General features: G+C 40.5%; 1 protein-coding gene across 1 annotated transcript in view; it reads left to right on the forward strand.

The window, feature by feature from the left end:
- zfpm2a (zinc finger protein, FOG family member 2a) overlaps nt 1–24,433 on the forward strand; it is a 119,889-nt gene that overhangs the window by 25,231 nt on the left and 70,225 nt on the right. The window contains exons 2-3 of the mRNA XM_063879952.1: nt 8,889–9,047; nt 16,917–17,018. Of these exons, the coding sequence (XP_063736022.1) occupies nt 8,889–9,047; nt 16,917–17,018 (261 nt within the window). The remainder of the gene's footprint in view (nt 1–8,888; nt 9,048–16,916; nt 17,019–24,433) is intronic.

The raw sequence follows: 24,433 nt of genomic DNA on the forward strand, positions 1-24,433 counted from the left end.
CAGAGCAGATGGAAGGGGCCTCAGCACCGTTTTCCTCCCTTTTCTGTCGGACTGTAACTGCTGGAATCTGGTTTGGTACTATGCGAGAGGATGGGAGCAACAGCGGAGCCAGATAATGAATGATGAAATCCACATGAAATCAGATGAAAGCAGTCTGATTCATCATTTATTTGTGGAGTGATTATAGTGGAGGTTTGCTTTAAGTACTCCTTGTGTTCATACGGTGCACATGGGCTCTTTTTTTCCCGTTTTGATGGCAAGAAACCTATTCATGTCAAATGATGAAGTCATGAAGACTGAGAATAAACAATAAGTTCATTGAATGATCACACCATCAACAGAAAACATTACAAAGATTTTACAATTGGGATTTCCTTGGCACAAATATCTAACAGTATTTAATTCCAGCTTCTCTAATTTCAAGTTTAATTCTAAAAAAATATGGTTATGGTCGGGTTATGGGAACTATTACGTTAGCAGATTAGCAGAACCGAAAACAACCAGTCTGCAGTAAAGAAAAGGAAGACATGCTTAGTGTTATGGCTCCTTATATAAAAAAGAGAATGAATAGTTGATAATCTAGTTAATGCAAAGGTTTTCTAATATTGTTTTATCACAAAAACCTTCTATGAAGACTGTATGGCAGATTGCTTTAGTCATGATAAACTATCTCTAGGAGACCTCTGGACTGGAGCACATGACTGATATCAGATATTTCATAAAAAAGCCAATATCAGCCAGATTTATCAGCCTGATTCACAGCAGCTAATCAGCCCAATCATTTATCAATGATGAGTATTTATCTCCAGCAGCCACTGGCTCCCCATTGATGCAGCAGTATTTCACAGTGTTCTACAGGCCTGCTATCCAGGGAGCAGGGAGGGTGTGTGTGTTGAAGTGTGTGTGTGCTGTGAAGCACTGGCAGAATCCTAATCTTCCAGCAAGAAGCTTCACCAGATCAAGAATTAGGAGGGAGGCTGAGGGGAGGGTAGAGGGAGAAAAAAGCCCATCTCGGTCTGTGTTTTAAAGGACAGTGCTTTGAATGTCATTTGACAATTTCCTTTTAATTAGAACTAATTTACAGAAAGATGCCCACCAGCTAATCTTTACAGGATAATTAACTTCTATTTTCTTTACTTTTAATTAAAAAGTGGAAAAGATTTAGCTGATCCATAAAGAATTGTTCTTTTGAAATGTTCATCAGACTTCACACTTCTTTTGGCATTGGTAATATTTAGATCCTATCTGCCGCTCGCAGTCTCCGCTGAGTTATGGCAATGATTTTCTCCCCCCTTATCCAGGGTATTAAGAAGTGGAACTATCAATAGTAGAAATAGGAACCAGAGGAAAATTAGAATTGAATTAATGAAGAATTTATTGCAAAAGGAACAGCCCCCTCGCTCATAATACTGGAATGAAATTGACATCTTAGATATATCCATTTCATAGAAATTCCTTGATGGGGAAATATTGTTTTATCTACATTATTTGATACAGTAATCATATTTCCTTTTCACAAGGCTCCCTATTAAATTCTTTGAAATGACGCTCGACTAAAAGCTAATTGTTGCAGAAGCAGCGTTCACAATATTGCTATTTGAGCCCCCACAGACTGGCAGGAAACTGATTTCTATGAATGCTTCTCAGGTTAAACAGAAGCATCTTATGAAGCACTCAGGACACAATGGCGTGCCTGGTGCTACAGGATGAAAACTCTCTCCTCCTCATCAGAGGTGCTGGAGGAAAGTCTTTTTTCGCTACTTTTAGCAGCTTCCAACCGACTTTACTTAGTGGAGATAAAGTGAGCCAATATGAGGTGAGCGTGCTGTAGACAGAGCCTCCACTCACTGCAGACGAGCCAATGGCTGAAGATGGATGCCCCCACTTAACCATGATAGCTCCCTGGAGGAGCCTCACTCAATAGCTTCATTAAAAGTGAACGTTGGAGAGAAAAGCTCGCTTATAAACCAGTAATTAAGACCACACATATTTTACCTGCTTTGTTTCAGCTGTCACGCGTGGTGTACAGGCACATGGTTAACTTTTATTTCCTTATAAGTAACAAAATGACACCGAGAAATCACTCAGCAAGAGGGGAGGTAACAGGAAGGAACTGCTTAAAAACAGCAGGCTGGCCATTTTAACAGCATTTTAATCTGTTCGTGGCCCTTGCAAAGCAAATGTTTCCCTGAAAGAGAGGCACTAGCTAAGCCTGTACTACTCCGAGGACAGGGTTAGTGACTTTAATGGACCAAATGTAGTAGCGGTGTCCACTTGGAAGTGTGTGTGTGTGTGTGTGTGTCTCTGTAAACTCTAGAGAGGCAGCAGAGTGAAGCAGGACCCAGCTAACTCCACAGAGAAACTGGTTGGCATCTGCTGAAGCCCTCGGGCACGCTCAGAGGTGCCTCCAGCATTTTAATGGCATAGTCAAATGCCAGCATGTTTTCATGCCATTCCAATTCCAATTCATTGGATAAAGAAGTAAGAGCGTGTTATTCCCCTTCAACAGTCCAGACAGAAACACTGGGCGCAACAACACAGAACTTAACAACTCCGCAAACATGCTGGGATCCAACGGCGTGCCTGATTGGAATAAGATAGCCGACCGGAATTATGTTAGCAATATTTCAGAAATGTCAACGAAAATAATCTCTTATTCTGCATCTGTGCAACACACAAGGTTGAAGAAGTACTCAGATATTGTACTTAAGAGGAGTACAAATACCACAGTGTAGGAATACTCAGTTACAAGTAAAATTCCTGTATTCAAAATGTTACTTGAGTAAAAGTACAAAAGTATTGGCATCTAATATATTTAAAACCAAAGTACTAAGTAAATTGTTTATCATTAATCCAAGCAAAGTAACTAAAGGAAAAACACCTCAGAATTGTAGTGTAGTAGATGTATGAATGAAGCATGAAATGGAAATTCACAAGTAAAGTACAAGTACCTCTGAATTGTACTTAAGTATAGTACTTGAGTAAATGTAGTTACTTTACATGATGGGTGTGTCTCAGCGTAACTGCAGGATGCATAAATGTACAGTGATGTAAACTTAGTGGGCCATCTGAATGCATGATGTCATCAGATGCATTTAGGTGCCTTGTCATCTCTAGCGCTGCAGCCTCACAGCAGAGCGTGTACACTTGTGTGTGTGTTTCACAAGGATGTGAATACATTTATTCACCCACCCAATGAACCCCCCCTCCTTCCCTCCTTTTCTTTTCACCGCAATTTCCACATGAGCGTTGGAGCTGAGTTTTCAAGCAGTTTGTTGACTGTTGATTGTAAGTGCCCGAATTTAGGAAGGCAGCCATTTCTAATCACGAGAATTACATTGCTTAGCAACCGGAAAATCAAGTTAAACAATACCATCGCTTATTCTTGGTCACAGACTGCAGCTCTGAGAACACATCAGTCTCCACTGAAGCTGTTCCGTGCTCCTCCCAGCACACACACACACACACACACACACACACACACACACACACACACACACACACACACACACACACACACACACACACACACACACACACACACACACACACACACACACACACACACACACACACACACACAAGCAGTCATTCACAGACAAAATACAAATGATAATTTACTTTCTCTTGTGTTACGGCATTAGCTCCACATTTAGTTTGATCACAGTGTACAACTTGGAAAAAGGCTTCTCTTTTTTTGGTACCATTTACACAGTAGGAAAAAAAAAAGATGTTAGAAATGAAAAAATCCTTTGAGGGTTCCTGTAGCATATTAAGCTATTAAGAGTTGCGCAAATGGTATCTATTTCATTACAGTGATCAAGGATTAAATTAGAGGCTTGAGCCCTGTAACATATACAGTACGTCTCCTCCAAGGCTGAGGGAGCCCTCCGCTTCCCAAAGGTCATTAGTGCTGAGGAGACAGTATGGCCCCCAGTCTCTCCTTGCCTCTCTCCACTTTCTCCTCCTTCTCTTCCTCTTCTCTGTCAGCCTTTACATCTCTCGTCTAAAGGCAACCTCTGGTTCGGAAAAGTGGAGTCAATGTGGAAGACCCTTAAATGTGCATTCTCTCTATTCGCCAGTATGGGGGGGGGGGGGGGGGATCCAGTGGTTGCAAAGAACTCTGATTGTATAGAATTCTATGAGAAAAAGACGCTACTTCTCCCTCGAATTATTACCTAAGTCAACATTGTAAACATGATTTTATATTGTCAATCGATTATTTTAAGTCTGTTGTTTCACTTTTAATACAGCATTACATTCCTTTTGTAGATTATTGTCCCATTTGGAGAGAAATAGACGATAAAGCAGGGTACGGTTTATGTCGTTCCGACCTTGTGATTGGCAGGCTGTTGTCCATTTCGGGTGTTATCCTTGCTTTAGTCCAGAACTTAATCCCTTATACAGTGTTTTTCTTTCAGTTGAGGAATTGTATATAAGTCTATGAGCAATTCACACTACTTCTCCCTTGATTTATTATCGAAGTCAACATTGTAAACATTAGTTAATGGTCCCAATTGACAGATATGACTCTTCTCTAAAACAGCATTATGTTTATTTCCTAAATTATTATCCGATTTAGAGTGAAATAGACGATAAATCAGTGTATTCTTTATGGTGTTGGTAGTTGTTATTGATAGGTCACTTACAACATTGTTTTCTTCGGTCCAGGAAAGTTTAATATAATCTTTCTCTTTGCCTTTAAGATGAGTCAGTTTTATATTACTCTTTGCCCTCAGATATGACTGCTTTTTCTCCAGCTGTGAAGGTAAACATATTAACAAGTATCCAGGCCTACCTGGCTCAAAGCTTTAAGATACTTGCAATGAGACATCGTCCATACTTCCTTCCCCGCAGAAGTTTGAAGAGTCCTGCAGTGTATGTGTGTGTGCACCTGGAAGTGAGGGAGGCCCGGTATCAGTGCTGGCACAAAGGAGCAGTCGCAGTTGGCAGAGGTTGGCCCTGTTGGATTTTAGGGCTGCATTATGCATTCATGTTTAGTCTCAGGTGCTACGTTTTATCCCCAGGCCAGCTTGGACCCATTTTCAATGGACCTTTTGGATGAGAAACTGTATAGGTGGGAGCAAAAAATGATTTCCATGCTTATAGAGATCTGCGGCTTTGTTCTGTCAGATTCAATTACCTCACCTCTAATTAGGGAGCTATAGAGGAGGCTGGGTTTGTGATCCACACATCACACTGTGGAGCTTGCTGATAATGTGCGGTGTTGCTATCACAGCCCGACCACAAGCTCCCCACATTGCGGACGTCTGAAAAAGCACGCCATGAAATTAGCTCTTACACTTTTGCACACACACATGTATTTGTTTAGAGCTCTTCCTTTTTTTTGAGTGTGAGTTTTCAGAGGCATATCTGTGTGTTTTTCCCATTTTCTGTTTTAGTCCACTGAGGCACAGACTCGTGTACAGAGTGTTTTCCTGAAAGATATGCTCATTCCACCACCTCTGTCCGTACTCCTCTCTTCCCTGCTCCCCTTCCTCTGTGACTCATTAATCCTCTGTCCATCATATGGTCTCAGAGTATCACCCCATTTTATAGACTCAGTGGGGGCATTACCATATCCCTCTCCGGAGCGCCACTCCGCATGGCCGATCCCTATCAGACAGAGGCCATGCCTTGAACAAAAGAGCCACTGTGATCAAGCCTGCATTCAGCTACCAATGTCTCTATTAGCATTGGCTGCTCCTGCCTGCTGCTCCTGCTGCATGACTGTTTGAACAGGGCTGAGATTTCTCTCTCTAATCGGGGGAGGAAGAGTCTGATGAATGCGGATGATACAGTTCAGGTCAAAGGGTGTGGATGACGAGGCTGGGGGGGATGCAGGGATACCTGGACACTGACCCTGATTGAGGGGAAGTTCAGACAGGGTGCAGCTTCCTAAAACATCCTATTCAAAAATGAGCAGATATCAGTCTTTGTGCAAGGAGGATTTTAGCAAAGCAAGCCATTCTCTAGAAAGGAAAACTCATGAATAAGTACTTAAAAATGTGACATGGATAGCTGTCAGACTAAAAAGAAAAGATGAGTATTGTAGGACTGCAAAGAATTATTATGACCTCTATTTACCAAAATAAAATTTTGTAGAAGAGAAACATTTATATTTCTAATAAAAATATAATTAATGAATTATACCTATACCTTTACCATCATGAGACGGACTCAGATTTTTTAGGATTCCTTTAGGATTCAAGTGGGCAAATTTAATAAAAAATAGATGACCAGTTTTAACATTTGTTTTCATCAATGAATTATCAAATCATGGTTGATTAACTTTCTATTGATTGGCTGATAAATTAATCTCTATTTTCTGCTTTTTTTTTTTTTTTCGCTGATTTGAAATTGTAAAAGGTCCAGCAGTCAGTACTGGTTGATTTTACTGACATCAACCGTATTTAGTAAGTAGGCTTTGCAGATTATATTACAAGGACCAAAAAGATGAATTTATAAGTTACACACCACATAATTACCAAAAGATTTCCAAATCAGTGTTTTATATGTGTTTTATTCCAAAATCACCTTGTTTCTGTCTATTTATTGAGTGCTCCATTTGAAAGCAGGCCGTGTTGTTTTCTGTGGCGACGTGCAATGCTCTCCGTGGTGTCATTGGCCATCTGAACTCCAGAGGAGACTTGATAAGAGGGTGAGGCAGCAGACATTCCTCTGGCCCGATTCGTCAGCAGACCCTATAGAAATGCACCAACAAGCGCGGGTCACACAGTGAATGTGACAGGATTTTAAACAGTACACAACTAAATATAGCAGGGACGCCACTATCAGAAAATGAGTTAGGAGTGTGGTGCTGGTCGTTTAGAAAGTCATTATTCTTATCATTGCTGTCTCTGAAATAATTTCAGGTCTCTCCATGCAATGAATACTGTATAATAAACAAAACACGTGAGAATGCGCACAAACTTTGGTAATCTGTAGCTAAGAAGTCGCCATCAGACTCCCTTTAATGTCTCTCAGAGCATTTCATTTTTCCATATTCAGTAAGGCCTCCAGTATCTCTATCAGTTTGCAAAAGCTCCATTTAGTTACTATCTGTGAGAGCGGGGAAGTGAGATGCCCTTATTCCGAGTCTATTAAACCTCAATTCTATCTCATCTTATCTACCTAATCTTTGTGTCTTATTGACCATGAAGTTTATCTTTAATCTCCCTTTACCCTTATTATCACGCTACACTGTAGGTCTATTGGGTGCTGCTGTATTTGCCGGCAACAGAGGAAGAATCGTTTAGTTGTACACACAGTTCTTATTCAGCTGTGTAATGGAATGTGTACAGAGTGTGTGTATAGAAATGTATTTCTCCCGCTTTCTTTCACACACTGTCCTCAATTGCCTTGGCAGGAGCTTTTAACGCCAGTCATACAATCTCCCCTTGATACTGTGATATTTATCTCTCGGTATCATCTTAAGCGATGGTAGACTCATCGAGTCACTTCACGCCTCACTTCACTCCTCGGCGAATCAGCAGAAGGCATCAGATAAGATCATAAAAAACTGTATCCTAATTTAAAAAGCAGCACTCTGCCTCTGCAGTGTCTATTAGAGATCCGTGTGCTAATTCTTTTCATGTCCGGGGCTCCTGCAGATGTAGGCCCTCTACAAAGGAGTAATTTATAAGACTAATGAAAAGAGCAAGCAGTTTGTGGACATCAGGGGGGTCTTTTATGAGGCTCGGTGCACGGAAGAAAGAGAAACAGGAGAGCCCCACTTCCTGAACTGAAATTATTGCTTTATTAAAGCTGAGGGCTCACTCAGGCTACAATAGAACAAACACATTGAAAGGTGTCGAGAGGATATCAGTGCACTCTGTTTGAGCCCCGGAATGATGCACAAGAGGCTGTGATAGAGACAGCAACTGCTTCTCACATACAGTGATGGCAGCACTTTTGATATGATGATTCCCTCACCTCAAAAAGGAAAAAATTTTTGTGCAGATTTTATTACATTATTTCAAATATAACCTTAAACTTGGAGTCTTCTTTGCTATGCTAATTAATGTGCGGACATGTTTTGGGGTCGGAAGGAGAGGTGCGCGAGATGCACATTATCTTAATAACATTCAAATGCCGGATGAGATGTTTTTCAGGACTAATACAATTCAGGTAGCAGTACAGTAATTCCATCAGCAGCCCTTGATTGAAGCAAAATGGTAATATGCAAATACGAAAAGAGATGTACAGCTACGAGCAAAACTCTGAAATCATTTAGATTTAAAGAAATAATATTGCACAGGGGGGGAAAACATTAATCACACGGAAAAGTGTCTCCTTTAAGATTGCACTGGTGTATTACCCGGAGGCATGGAATGTAAATGGAAAATCAACATTGTACCCTGTGATAAGGCTAACAAATTAATAAAAGTATTTTCTTTCCTCCTCCCATGCTGATGCCTGTATGAAAAAGTGTGGAAAGGAACTTTTTTTTTTTCCCCCCCCTGTCTGTGGGAGGTTTTGTTTTGTAGGTATAACGGATTAGCATCAACGCTCACCTTGGCTGCAAGTCAGCTTGTTTTTTTCGCTTAGGGCTTTTTCAATAGCTATAATGGGAGGACCTTTATGGTAAAACAATATTCTCTATTATTGACATGGCCTTATCTTTGTCTATATGTCTGAACATGGAGATGCTGCAATGTTGTGCTACATTTGTGGTGTGTCAAAGAAAGGAGGGGAAGACTTTACTTTTTTTTTGTTTAAGCGCCTGAAGGATGTGATGAAACTGCTGAACATCTCCCTGTGTGTGTGTGTGTGTGTGTGTGTGTGTGTGTGTGTGTGTGTGTGTGTGTGTGTGTGTGTGTGTGTGTGTGTGTGTGTGTGTGTGTGTGTGTGTGTGTGTGTGTGTGTGTGTGTGTGTGTTCCCTCAGGCCCTCTTGAGGATGGCCTGGAGGAAGAGGAGGAGGAGTGCGTCTCCGAGGAGAACGAGCTCCTGGCCAAAGACGAGTTCTCGGCGGAGGAGAACTTCTCTGCAGAGTTCGAAACAGAGAACATGAGCTGCGAAGACATGGAGTACTTCTGCAACAAAGGTACGCATCATTAACTTCTTCAAAGAGCATCGTATTTTTGACACCTCCAATGAAAAAAGTGAAACGTTGACTTTAATTAAATGTAAAAAGTCAACAAATTAACAAAACTGAATTAGGTTAGTTGAAAGCAATAATATTAACTTGAACCTAATATTTTTTTATATGAACTTAATAGTATTGCTTTCAACTAACCTCATACAGTTATGTGAAATCTGTTGACATAATACATTTAAATAAAGTCAACATTTTAGTTGTTGTCAGTGTTGTGAGACAATATGTCCAACCAACCCTTATGCCAAGCATCAGAAATAAGTTAAACTATTGCTAATGGCTTCTAATAAAATTCCTAAACAAATCAAACCTGGCAGAACTACTAGGAGTATTCATACGAGGAATTCTCACTGCAGAGAGTTAGGACTGCTCATTCGGATATTTGATCCTAGCAATCCACCCAAGAGCAGTGGTTTGATCTGAGAGGGAGATGGCATCGGCAGCGCTGGCTCCCCCTCTGTGATAGTGCTGTGAAGGTGTGCTACGGTACACCAATGCACTGGAGAGCGTAGCACTTCCCTTTGAGCCGGCGCTGAAGCTCTGTGAACACTCAGCAGCACCTGCTACTGCTCGGAGGTCCAGCACTATAAAGCTGCCTTCGCCATCGCCAAATGTGCCCGAATCCCCCCCTTTGAACTCCAATTCAATTAGATTGCTTTCTTTGTGTGTTTGTTTCATTTCGGTCACACCTTGCCATCACAGGAGCTAATTTGTGGTCTGCTCCAGGTTACAGTGTGAAGATGACAGACTTATCCCGCCCCCCCCCTTCCCTTCAACTCCCAAACCCCCACCCTCTTCTTACCCCCCGGTCGCGTGGCTTTCACTACCCCAGGTGTCCCCACTCTTACTGGCACACAAATTTGACTTTTTAATAATGAAGAACCAATGCTTTGAATGTCTGCCTCTTCTCGCTCCTTTTCAAAGGGAAAAATTGTTTAGAATTATTTCTCCACACTTCTAAACTGATGTGCCTCGTGGGATTACATTATTGAAGGAAAAATAAATCTTTCATGTTCCAGGTAGGCTATGCCCCAGTAATCGTATCAATAATGTTTTCCTTTTGTTCTCCAGGAAAAGTTGAACAGCGCAATTGTTCGGAAATTGCAATTACCCGCAACGCCTCGTTCGCTTTACCCTTTGTCTCCATCGTAATGTGTCCCTTACACAAACTTCAAAGTGGAATATATGGTCTTGTAATAACCCAATAGCTACGAAGTAGATGGTGCGGTACAGACTGGTGGCTACAGCTAGGGGGAAAAAAAGTACAACTTCTGAAAATCTTCAAAGAACCTTGTCAGAGCCGTTCGATATTTCCATTGTTTTGGGTAAAACCATGCGAGGAAGGGCCTCCAATCTCCTCTCCATGTTTATGAATAACACTAACTAGCAATCCCAGATGTCAAATAGTATTTTTTGGGAGAAAGTGGTAATCTGTTCCTTGTTATACACAAGCCTTACTAGTCAGATTTGTATTGTATTTGTATTACTCTGCTATCTAAGCTTACAAGAAGCTAAGTCTCCCATTGCCTCCTAAGACCTAAATCATGTACTATCCACATTTCTTTTTTCCTCGTGGCAAGTTGTGCGCAATCATCAGGTGTAGCCTTTTCCCCATGATCCCTTCCTCAATTAGATCTATTTAAAAACTAATGTCGGAGTGGCTTAAATTTACCCCACTTATGTGAAAGTGGCGTGAATTAAACAGGACGCAATCCTGGCGGCATTAAATGGTTTAAGTGTGTTATTCCTTGACTATAGGAGGAAAAAGAGAGCCCCCCTTGATTAACTAAACCCTCTCAAATGTGATGGCGTGCGGTAATTAGCCCTGTGCGGACTTGAACGTGGGTTTTAAAGCAGCCACTCATCCCATGGCCTTTATCTTCTGCTGCTTCCCGGAGAATAAGGTCTCTCGTGTAAGGTTCCTCCACTGAGCAGTGACTCTCTGGTCTTAGCTTAGCCTTGTATCTGTGTAGTCACTCTCTGAAATGGGCTTGTCAGGGGGACCTAAAACCTCCATTAAAAGTTTCAGTCTATAATAGGTATTAAAAAGCTGTAGGAACACAAAGAGGAGTACCAATTTTCATTAACATATGAAGCACTTATTAACTTTGATCAGAGTGCGGTGAAGTAGCAAAGCCGCTTAAAGGCGCAAAGGTCAAGAAGTTGAATGCCACCAAAGACTCAGTCATTTGCCTTACCCTTGCAGAAAAGGGACTCCCCAGATAAGTGCATGGAGCACCTTGACGTCCCATCTTGGTCTGAGGCTTGGGAACCTCGAAAGTGGCTGATGGTTGACTCTATAGGCTGTTTAGTTAATGCGATCGTGGCTCTTTATGGTTAATAGTCTGTCATGGATGTGCTTTGTAGGATACTGGTGGTACAACAAACCATTAAAGCTTGTCTTGAATGTGCAATATAAATGAGAAATCTGCTATACAGTGAGTTTAATGCATTTCTAGGGGCCCAAAAGGTAACATTTCCCATAATTCCACAATAACAAAATGGCATGTATTTATTTATATATTTATTTATATATATAAATATATATATATATGTGTTTATATATGTATATAATAGGTTTTTGTACTACTTCTTGTAGTAGAGCCATTCTTTACTTAACTTATAAGCAGTGGAAAGTATAGTGATTAAGAACACTTTTGAGGTACTTTTATTTTATTTATTTACTGCACTTTAAGCGTCTTTGAGTACCGTAAAAAGCGCTATATAAATGTGATTTTTTATTATTATTATTACTTCCAGAGTATTTCCATACTTCAACTTCATTATATTATTTATAATTCACTAATTAATACAGTTCAGTTACAAGCTCCCATTTTAAATACAAACATTTGATCAACAATCAATATATACTGCATTTGTATTGCTTTGACCATTTCAAATTAAACAACTCTAGACCAACCCTGAATATTTATTCATCAATAACAACCAATAAGATGGATTAATAGTTTGTAAGGATTTATTTTGCATAATTACTTTTAGCATATTTTAAACATAATACTTGATGAATTACCCTGAAGGACTTCTTCTTGTAGCAGGGTATTGTGTTTTACCACTTAAATCAATGATTTGAGTCCTTCCACTACTGCCCCTTATCATTATGTTGCAAACATGTATGAAGTCCCCTCTCCAGTGTGGGAATAACAAATCTGTCTTATTATTAATAAAGCAGTAACATGTCCCTGACTCACTGATGAACTTATGAAACTGAAACTGAAAGCAGCATGTTGGAATAGTAGATCCTCGGAGAAAAGGAGATGTATTTATTATAAATGGAATAAAAGGAGGTCTGCCTACATATCAAGAGCTCTTTTAGAAAAAAAAGGCCCCATATCTAAAGAAATAACCTTGACTCTTCCTGCGATTAAAACAGAATCTCACTGCTCAGTCAGTTTCACATTTATGGAAGCCTGCTTGTGAAGTGTGGATCCCACAGCCACGATTTATACACTATTGACACACCTGGCTCCATAATTGTAAGAAAGATACCCTTTTTAATACTCTCTTTTTTTTTACTGATATTGTGAAATTTCACCTTGCTGTTTCACCCTCTCTTTTATTGTTGGCTATCTGTGAAGTTCAGCACAGGGTGTTGCCACAAGCTGTTCCCTTTGTGCTCTCCAAGTTTTTTTGTCTGATGACAAACGACTTCCTTAGTTAGCTCTGACAGTAAATTTACATGTCATCTCATGTATCTCATTTCCTCGATGTAAAACCTCTTTTTGTGAAGTAATACGTCAAAGGTTTTTTTTTTTCTAAGCTTAAACTACTTGAATCTGTTGTGTGTTCATGTGTCAGGATGCATCAAGCACAACTAATTTGAACATATTGCACTTTTGCACTATTGTTTGCGCTCTTCTCCTCAAATTACCAAAATGATAATGTCACAGAAGCATATTAATCACAGTGGAAGTTAAGAACCAAAGCGTCAAGCATTTAACATTGGAAATACGATCCCACCTTGACCGTTTTTGACCTTTTGGTGAGTGATTTTTTAGCGGTCACTAACATACAGGAAGTGGCAGAATTAATTATGCCACTCTTTGTGTAACACAGAAATAATCAGAATCTCCAGAAACACAGTAGCACATCTCCTTGGCGCTTTCACCACATCTGCCAGTGCCCAGAATGGTAAATGTTGAATTTTAATGCACAGTTGATGCTGGAGAATATGGGGAAATGCTAATTTGTGGCGCGATAAGATGAATCGAGTCATCCCTTTAGCCCCATTTGACTCAGTGCAGGAAATTAATCATTAATGTTTGTTAAGTATGACAATCTAACTGGGCCAGATCTACATACTCAGAGACTGAGGCAGAGCGAGATAAAGACCCAGGCTGCAGACAGGGAGGAAAACTGCCAGATTCTGTAATGATGGGAATTTATTGGCATTTAAAGAGACAGTGGCAAGGCATTTCGCTAATAGCCTCCCTCCATTGGAGTGCTCTGCCTGCCACAAATTGCATGCAATTCAAACCTATTTTTCCGATAGCGGGGAAGTCTTACAGCCATGCTTGACTTTGGTGGAAAAGGTTGCTTCCTGGAATTGACTTTATCTGTTGCAGCATAATCTGCATCAACAAGAAAATATGCAATATGAACCGACTAGCAGTACAAGTGCATCCCCTCCTATTATTACATTCTGAAACTCATTGCAAATACTAGCTTGTGATGACAAGTGGCCATGGGTTAAAGTCATCCAGCCTATAATTCAGTAACATATAGAACTGTGCAATCCCATGTGAAGACTTAAAAATACTTATACTCCATTTTGCAGAAATTGCGACCTGTCTCCAGACTCACTGGTCAGGATTAGAGTGCCCTGAGCACCTTAAAGTCGCACGGCAGAGATTGACATTTTCAAGGGCTTTCTTGGGAGAGACAATGCTAAAAGGGAGAGAAAAAGCCAATATGACTTTGTTGCTACCTTGCTCCAGGAATTGTTTGTGTAAATCGCCTATAAGCTTATTGACCTGAATGCGTCGCACGCTGCGTGTGACTGCGATTTGGCTAGAGAGCCGTCCTTTGATAGAGCAGCGATAGGGCTGATTTTAACAGCTCACTGGCTCCTCTTGCATGCCCGCCAACCCTGCACCCAGCAGGCCGCCTCAACTCCCCCCCGCCTCCCCCAGTCCCCCGTCCCTTCTGTTCCCTCCAGCCTTCTCTCGTTCAACCTTAAGTATCTCCATTTGATTGCACAGGGAACGGAAACCAAGCCAGATGTAAATTATGATCTAGGTGATAATGTAGAGGATGATCATTGACAATCTGTCTCCCACTTGATAAGAGGGTTTCAATTCAAATGATGAAACAAGCCAGAATCTCTATTACTTATAGTGGACCTCTGCGAATGAAATGGAGCACCTCAATCTGTTTCTATATCAGAAAGGTCAGAAACTGTAAGTCGTTGAACACCATAAAAATGGCTCTTCATATTCCCCAGGTTTATATGAAACCGCACTGTAAGCAAAGGAGTGCTGCTCCGGCACTTCTTCCTCTGTTGGTGACATTTGTGCAGGAAACTTCATCAAAGCCCTGTAACATTGTTCCCGGTGAGGTTGCCGGGGCGATTGTGTTTAAAATGCATTGCAAACTGTGTTAGATAGAGGGCAGAAAATCCTTAATCACTGCTTAATTAAGGAATCATCTTGTAGCTTCATTTCCCGGGCTGTAATTAAACACTTCCAATACGTTTCGTTACAGGGCTTAACATGTTCGCCTGAGATCAAGGTAGTGCCTTTAATGTTATCTCGCCCGCTTTTTTTAAACTCGCTCCGTCGGAAGGAACTGTTGATACACGCCTTTTGTTATCCTCGTCATAATACAAGCCTAGTATGCTAAAGAGGTTCTCCAGGCCCAACAATAAATTTAGATGAGTGGGCTCCCTGATAATATACCAGGAAAGGGAAGGACTGTAATGGAGTGGGGAGTGGGGGGGGGGGGGAGAAATAGCCAACCCAAGCAGACCCTTGCATAAGCAAAACTGGGTCATAATGACCTCATGTACTGTAAGTAGGACATTTTTCTGAAGACTTCCCTCCAGTTTCTCTTTAGTATACATCTCCCTTTTTTTAGTGCGAGGCAGAAAGCTGACATCCTTTTGGCAATGTTTGCTACCTTCTTTGAAGTGAGCCATGTCAAAAAAAAAAGCTAAACAAGCATGGTGTGTGTGCTTGATCTGGAGATTAACCTTACTGAGGACGGACGGAGCTGCAGCAAAGTAACGTGTGTCCCGTGGCAGTTGTCGCTAGAAGTGTGATAACTAACACTCTGAAATGCTTTTTGGGAAGCTGTGGGGGGGATCAGATACAGATGAAGTAAACAACCAAACATGTGTACAAGTGCGATCATTTTCCATGATTGATATTAAATGCACAACTTTTCATGTATTTTCTGTATTGTGTTTGTATTCATATTTAATTATTATATCACACTAACAAATACACCAGATCAAATAGATTTTTTAATATAAATATCATTTGTACTATTCAGAAATTTATACATCGATCCCTTTTTTCCCTTTTTGAGCTTATGAAGTGGAGTAATCCATTGTAGTAATCCAGGCCTGTCCCTGACCGTTCACTATTGGGTTTAAAACATCAAAGGGATGGAAACGATATGGTGACAAAAGTGAGAGAAATGTTCCTCCACAAACTATCAACCACCACCACACGCCCCGGGCACATTTCCTCTTACTTTTCCCCGAGTTTGCAACCACTGTGTCAGCCACATTGGATTTAATAAGAGCACCACACTAGGGGAACCCACTAAGCTTTACTGTAAACTTCGGGAACAAACTGTGCTAGTTTTAGACATGCAAAAATAGATTTCTTTTTACAGTAAGTGCATCTTAGAGTCAGTGTAACTACTGCACACTTGGAGCCTGTTTAACAAGGTCTTTAAGCACTTACATCCTGGAGAGAGATACCCAAATATCCCTTAGCATGGTCTGTGTGAGACTGTAAATCAACCCTACATCCTTTAACACACATTCTAGCTCGCTCCACAATAGATCAAACGGTAATAAATAGCCACCTCTCTCCCACACATTGCTTTCCTTCCTGTTCCATCTGGCTTCCTCCCGTTCCTGCAAGCACTCATGGGAACTCCTGTCATATACATGTATGCAGCTGGACCCTGTGAGCTCACTGCAAATATACATATACAGGACTATATATACACAAAACAACACAATGGTAATGTTGCACATGGCTTTACATTGTGATACTTACATATCACAGGAAATGGATATAAATCGTAATGAGTTTTGCCAGTGTTGTGGCTGGAAGCTGGCTGCTAGTTTAAGTACATTCATATTGCGAAGTGGTTCAAGTAGTTGTGTGACTTTTTAAACCTTTTTAATGCAGCTAACTATTGAAGCTAAAAATAACAATGAAAGAAACAAGTACTTATTTTCATTTATTTGACCATTGCTTATCTACTGTAAACTCTTCAATATTGCCCGGAAAAAATAGTCCCTTTGTCAGTACCTGTGTAAAAAAAGTGCATGTTGTTGAACGCTTTTGTTGTTTAGATTGTCTTCACAATGTAGTCTGAACATCTTTTTAAGGCAGCTATAGCAAACAACAGTAGCTTTCTTCTGTTTAGTAAGAAATGGGTGGTTTGTTAAGCTTTGCATTTAAAGTAGTTATTCCCAACACTATTTTTTCTGCAATTATATCCACATTTCTCAAAATCTGTCAGCATGTCCATAATGCAATTCTTAATTAAATTATGTGTCTGAGAATTTAACTTTGATTGAGTCATTCTCTCCTTAACTTGTGTTTTTCTGCCTTGCAGGAGAGGAGGATGGCAACCGAGAAGCAGGGGAGTCGGAGAGGGACGTGCAGGGCGAGAAGACCAGGCATGCCATCGTGGGGCCGGATGAATGGGATGGTCCAAGTAAGGAAAATAAATATCACTATACTACGTAGCCTCGGAGGGCCTCTCACAAAGTTATAACTCAAATGCATGCATTTTAACTATGTTTATGTGGGATTGGTTTTGGCATTGAACAGAAAAGTAGCATCCTGATATTTAAGGACACTTCTAGTACAAAGTAAGAAAGCATTATGCCTTAAAAAGCAACTAAAAGGATATATGAGTCAAGAGTCTGCTTGCTATTATGACTAAAAGCCCACTCAGTTAATAGTGCATTCAATTACCAACTATTGCTTACTCAAAAAAACAGTTTTATCAATTCTTTCTTTACTTATAACATGATGCAGATGCTTTTTGGACACTTAACAATGCATTTTTTTATCTTGTTTTGCCCTTTTACTTAAAGTAACTTCATCAAAGTGATGGATAATACACGGAACAAGATAGTTGCACAGCAATTACTGCTCAGCTATAGCCTCCACCCACACTGCTGAACACACACAATATGATTCCTTTTTAATGCATAAAATGACCTCAAGAATTTATTGCAGGTACATGTAAAAAAAAAAAAAAGGAGAGAAAGAGAGAAAAGAAGAGAGGTAGAGAGGGAGAAAAAAAAGTGGATTTGGGCAAGTTGTGCTTGCTAGCCCGAAGCCCCCCGGGGTGTGTATTTTATACTGACAGTGAATCAGTGTTATCGCACCTATCAGATAATGCATTTATCATTAAATTTCACATTTGCATTTAAATCTGGGGAAGGAAATGAGCATTGCTGGCTAAAGATAAGAACGCCGGGACGACAGTAATAAACCATCACTGTGATCAGTCAGGAGACAGGGCTGAGGGGGTCAGCTCAGAACTATGGGGGCCATCACAAAAAGAAGGCATCACATGCGGGAAAAAAGGCCTTTTGGGGCGAGAAAACGCTGAGCTTAAAAATACTGCTTTGAAAAGGAGGGATGGATGTAGCATGACTAGATGTATGACTGACTGTAATTATCCTTCTCCTTCTACTTAGCCATCAGAATGAGACTTAGAGGCTCAGAAACAAACTGCTGGACAGGCAGCGGAGAGAGGAGGGAGACTTGTGGTTATAGTCTGTTGCTTACAGTGAGGATGTCCATTTCATGTTTTACTAAACTACAGCCTTCTGAGTTATCGAGTGACATCCAGTTAAAAGACTTCAGCACTGTCCTAATCTCTGATGACTAAAGACGAGTAAAATGGCATTAAACACAGCTTTAACAGAAACATGCTATGTGCATACAATGTAGCCAAGTTTATAATAAAACACATTCTGACCTAATAATTTTGAGAGTATTTTCATTGTAGGCTACTTTTCAACGTTGGCCGATAGGTGTAAACGAGGTTACAGCGGCCCAAAACACTTTACATTAGGAGAAACGCACAGCAGTTTAAAAAAACAAATATGCCAAAACATGCAAATGGAGAAACATCTTTACCAATTTCACAAAACATGAGCAGCATTTAATAAAAGCGATGCATAGTGTTACTGGAAACTTAAGTAAATATAAGGTTTATTAGATTTTTTAACAATGCGATCATACAAATCCTTCTGATATTATTGTAGCTCTGCTAGCTAGCTAACCTAGCTTCATTTACGTGTACTTTTTACTTTACATTACATTTATCAGAAATCTTCAGTTACTTAACATGTTTAGATTATTAGCTAATGGCAAATACAAATCACCTAACAACTCAACATTGACATGTACATTTAGATTGTAACATCCAGCAGCATTAAACAACATTATTAACTGTATATTAGCTTGATCTTAAAAAGCTGTGATTAACATAGTAATGCATCAATAATCAAAATCAAGTCATTTAGCTTTTGGTCATTTAAGAATTTTTGAATGCCACTATTCTACTATTTTTTTTAAAGTAACGTTTAGAAGGCAGAATCTGAGTACTTCATCCACCACTGTCATCATAGTCCAACCAACTTCTTCAACATCTCTTTGATATGATGATTTACACTGTGCCCCCTCCTCTGTTTTCTCAATGGGCAGCATTGAGTGGGCAGAAATTAATCTCGGTGCATAATAATGCCATTCACTCTCACATCATGGCAGCCATGAAAGGTCATTTCCCTTTTTAATTTTTCCCATTGTGCTGGAAAAGTCAGATGGGCATGTTATAATTTGAATAAAGAGGGGAATCAGACAATCAGATAGGGACATTTGAAATGACATGACTTCCTGTTCATAGCGATTAAAAGCACATTTATTTAGTTTGAGGACTGTCTACCCTTTAATCTCTTTGTAAATGTTCCGATAGTTCGGCATTCATAAAAGTTCTTTGTTATTCTTTGGCTTAAGTTTAAGCCAGGTGTGATTATGATCGCCAACAGATAATTTTTAATCACGCCGTGTGTGCATCTGAATAGGATGTGTAATGGCCGTTACATAAAGAGAGAGTGAAGCCTTTTAATGAGGTGGGCTAACTCGGAACATGCCCACCTGCTTTGGTGATTCTATTGAAGCACCTCCATACCGTTTCCCTTTTGCTGAGTAACAACAAAAGCCTTTACAATCTACATCCTTTAATTGAACTTTTTTTTTGTCCCTTGCATTTCATCTCCACTTTAGTAACTCGTGTCGAGCGCTGTCCGCGATTGGCCCCTGTTCTCTGATTGTCTTTCTGTCTGTAATGGCTGAGAAGCGCACAGAATGACTCACTATTAATCTGATAGCTGCCTCTTCTGCTCTCTTCACTGCTGTGCCGAGTGCTGGTTCTCTGATGTGGAACACCCAGCGAGTTCCCTTTCTCTCCCCTCGTCTCTCCACAAGTATGTCCTTAAGCAAATCTGCGCACTGATCTCTCTGTCTCGTGTTCATTTCTCGTCACGGATGTTTCGCAATCAGCCGCTGATTTGGGAGATAGCGTGTCATGCTATTCTATTCATTTTCATGGACTGCTGGCGATAGGAATCTGACTGTCTCTCCCATTCTCTCCCACGCGCGCTCCTCCAGGCTAATTGGGAGTGGTGTGTGTTAGCTAGCTAACTCTGCTAATGAACTTGTTCTCAGCCTTATCTAAATGCGTGCTCGTGTAAACTACACCCCCTTATGAAAGTCATGAAATCCAGGGTTCGTTAAGAGCGGTGTAATTATGATCGCTGCCTTTTCTGCCTGTGAGATATCATTTGTTTCTGTGTGCAATTCACTCATTTTAGTCATATTTTTTAACTTCCATAAACTAATTAATATCAAAAAAGGGATTACAGGTTGACTGCATTTACTGTGACTATGGAACAGAATATATTCCAATCAGTGACCGTGATATATTGATAACTCCATAGAACTGGTGAACACTGATTGTAAAACACTATACATATAATATTTATAAATATACCCTAGTCAATCATTATTTTTTCTAAGAGGTTAACGGTAATGATGTCAACACATAAATCAAATAATGCTTAGGCGATGTACTCATATCCCAACAGTTTGGGTGTCAGGCGGAATTGAAATAATATCTGTGTCAGTTGCATTGTGGGGAATGTACCATCCAATGCTTCAGGGGCTTGACCCATACGTCATTTAAAAGTCACAACATCACAGGCTTTGCTGCTTAGATTTTTCTATCAATCATTAGATTTTTTTTTGTCATTTAACTTTATGGTAGTACAATATTAAAGTGCTGAGTTGTGTCTTTAAAACAAATGATAGACAACATAGATAAAACACATATAATCACTCTTCATATTTTGAAAGGATCTTTATTTAAGTCTTTACTTTCACATAAGAATCACTTACTCTAACCATGGGCTGCATTGCAGCAATAATATCCATAGTAATAAAAGTATAGGTACATTTTTGAACACCTTGCTTGAGTGACTTATGCTACTGTAGCTGTCAGCAGCGGTGACATGAGGATCCAAGATATTGCACGTAAAATAAGGCAGGAGGAGATAGAGCAGGAGGAGACGATTGTGACAGAAGTCATGTGATCACCTCATCCACAAATCCCTTCTCCTGGCCGTCCCTGCTCTGCCCTTTGGTGCCAACTGGGCGTCGGCCAGGGTGAGGCAGGGGTCATCTGAAGGAGTGGCCATCAGAGAGTCTACCTGATGGTCAGACACAGATGGAGGACAGGCAAAGAAAAACCCCCACCTAAAAAATACAACCTTATTTTCCTTTTTGAAGACATCAAACATGCACACGCAGCTTCACTCAGATGTAAAAACTCTCGAGTCTCATTTTTGACTCCAGCCAACCCAGAAGGGTCTGTGGCCGATTCTTCCAGTCTCAAACAAAAAAAAAACAATAACCATTTCAGGTTTAATGCACATATGTCATGCTAGGAGAATTGGAGGAGCAGATGGCCGCGATAGTGTGGCAGGTGCCTCGACAAATGTTTGCGGTCGCCTATGCTGCTATTTATATCACGGTGAAACACACACACGCAAATATTTGCAAAAGGACAGTGGACCCTTTTTAGTTTGGAGTCAAAGCGATCAACAAGATAAACAGATGGGACTAAACATTATGGGCACCTGAACTTTGAAATTCCCTCAGTTCATCTAAAGAAACTTTGGGAAAGGAAGGTGGACAGCTATGGGGATTCTGTTTAATTGTATTCAACTGTGCATATTTTTTACTTTTTACGCGCAGAAGCTTTTAAACATTTAGCCTCAAACGAAACGAAAGTAAACTGACCCAAACTCCAGTACAAATACAGCCCAAAAACGTTCAATTCTTCTGAAGCGACAGCTCATTTGAATAGTTCAGTCAGGTTGCTCTCGGTAAACAAGGCATTTTCTAACTCAGCACCCAAGTCCATTATAAAGTCAGGGTGTCGTCAAGGAAGGAGGGGCGCGCCGAAATGAGAGGGGGGATACAAACGGAGCACCCAGATGCAGATTAGGCTGCAGAAGATGAGGGTGTAAAAGGGATTTAATGGTAGGATGGATTAGAGAAATCCTTGTAACAATGTTAAATAATTATGGTTCCAGCCGAGATCAAAGCGCCATTGATTGAACCCCTCAAGCCTTCAGCACACGGAGTCTTGGAAAGCAAAGATTGGTAAACTAGTGCTCAGACCACTACCGCTGCTCCAGTTAAATTGGATTGGAAATATTAGGATATAGATGAATCCTTCAGGAGGCTTTCGCAAAGCTTTTGTCACCGGAAATGTAGCTTGGGAGCGGTATGAAAGGTTTGATAGTGTACTGTCTCCACAGAATCATAAGACGAGGGTGTCGCAGCTGTCTCCACTGATACCTAAGCGTTTTAAGTAGACTTATAGACACACTTGACTGTTATATCAGCGGACTGAAAACTTTCAGCGCAGGCTTTCATTCAAGGTTTTATTTATTTTTTCTCTTCTTCGTCTTGTAATCAAGAAATTTGGACGTGCATCATGTGCAATTCTCTCTCAGAAAAGGACGGTTTTATCTCGCTCCTCCAGGGGTTTATTCAAAGTCTTCAGACAAGTCTCACAAAACATGAATGAAACTGAGATTGCTGATAGCGATGATGAAAGTCCATCATCAGCTTCTCTGTGAGTTCTGGGTACCGAGTGATGTAAACATTTAATTGCAATCAAAGCGCTATGTGTAAACACTGTGCGGCTTTTTTCCAAATACATTTATATCTGAAGAGATTGCTGATGAATACAATATGCATCACCTGTGTGTCAAGAAAACACCATCCCCCTCCTCCACACACACATCTTTCCTCACAATTATGATGATGAAATATGCAACAAGAGATTAGACAAATCACTGTACTCCGATGCTGCATCGTCTTGATGCAAATTGAGTCACTGATCCGCTATACTAAGAGGCTTTATGAAGGAAATTCACGGTTGTTAGTTATATAATCTAAAATAGGGCAAAATGCAATCACTGTTCTTATCATCCGAGGAAGATGTCACTATATTCGGTTCTAGTTTTGTGGGGATACGTAGGCTGTGGCACGCAGAGAATGCTCTTAATAAGATAATTCACTTCCTACCATTTTGTCCACATTTCAGCTGAATTTGTGTCCACTTTAACAATGCCATCTTTTTCACTGTGATAACTATTTCACAAAAGAATCCAGAAGAGCTGTTGCTAAATATGACTTAAAGTGCGCCGTCTCTGCCCCTAGGGACTTGACACCCATCGTGTCTTTCTTTAGCTCTCTGAATATGTTTGTTCTGCAATGCTTACCCTCCCGGGCGCTGTAGCTGCACACGTTTCTCTAAGAGGTATCATTGTAATTGGTTGAATATTTGATGTGTGTGTTTAGCATTAACATGGAGACGCTCGTGCAAGCATTGCTAGGGGGATATAATGCTGGGTAAACTCTGGGTTGCTCAACTGAAACTTCCTCGGATGTGGAACATTTTCTTTTGGCCTTATTTTTAATAAAACTACAGAGTATATTTGAGTGACTTAGGTTGTAGTTCTGTTTCATGCATGAATTTGCGAGGCTTTTTTGCAAAAAAATGGATGCAAGTGCTTCAGATAGGTGCATTCATATGCATGACTTTGGTCATTTCACATAATCATTTGGCTATAGGAATGCACTTTCTCCCTAAACCACCCCCCCCACACACACACACAAACACCCACACACACACACACACACACACACACACACACACACACACACACACACACACACACACACACACACACACACACACACACACACACACACACACACATGTACAGCCTTCACACTGATATGTATTGATATCGGAACAGTGCCCCCCGCCTGTGCAAGCCTCTCATTGGTGGCGAACAGCTGGGCCCAGCTTGGCCCCGATGGTCACACCAATTCTACCCCCCTGACTTTTTTCTGTTTAGGGGTGTTGGGGGGTGGGCCTCGCTTGTCAAGTGAATTAAAATACCAAATAATAGCAATAATGGCGATGATAAAAAGTTAATAAAAAATGGCATGTTCCTCCCTGATTGTGCGGGTGTTGTGGTATTCAATTATGCAATTTTCATTGGCATATTAATCATCTTTTCAACAAACAAGCCGCCGTTAATTAAAGCAAAGCATGGATAAAGACGTGTTGCCGGATCATCACTCCGTTTATCACCGCGCACAGACCCGCAGTTAAGTAAATTCAGGCTGTGAGATGAATTTCAATGGTCTCCCTGTTTCTTCCTCTGTGTTTGTGTGTGTGTGTGTGTGTGTGTGTGCGGTTAACCGTGTGTTTGTGCACATTGTGTTCGGAGGCGTGGTTAGTGACGTGTCGTGTCAGGGAAATTGAAATTTGAGAATTCCTTTAATTGTTTTATATAGACATCTAACAAATGTGGGAGGTCTCTTTTTTCATGATCCCTGTTTTTCCTCACTGATTTGAATGTTGAATACTCTTAGTAAATCACAGATGAGTCAGAGTGACTCCAGTTGGATGCATTTAGATTTTTTCCTTTGCCTCTCAGTGGCCACCAATGAAACATCTCTGTA

Source organism: Eleginops maclovinus, chromosome 3 (assembly GCF_036324505.1).
Source record: "Eleginops maclovinus isolate JMC-PN-2008 ecotype Puerto Natales chromosome 3, JC_Emac_rtc_rv5, whole genome shotgun sequence".
Lineage (NCBI taxonomy): Eukaryota > Metazoa > Chordata > Actinopteri > Perciformes > Eleginopidae > Eleginops > Eleginops maclovinus.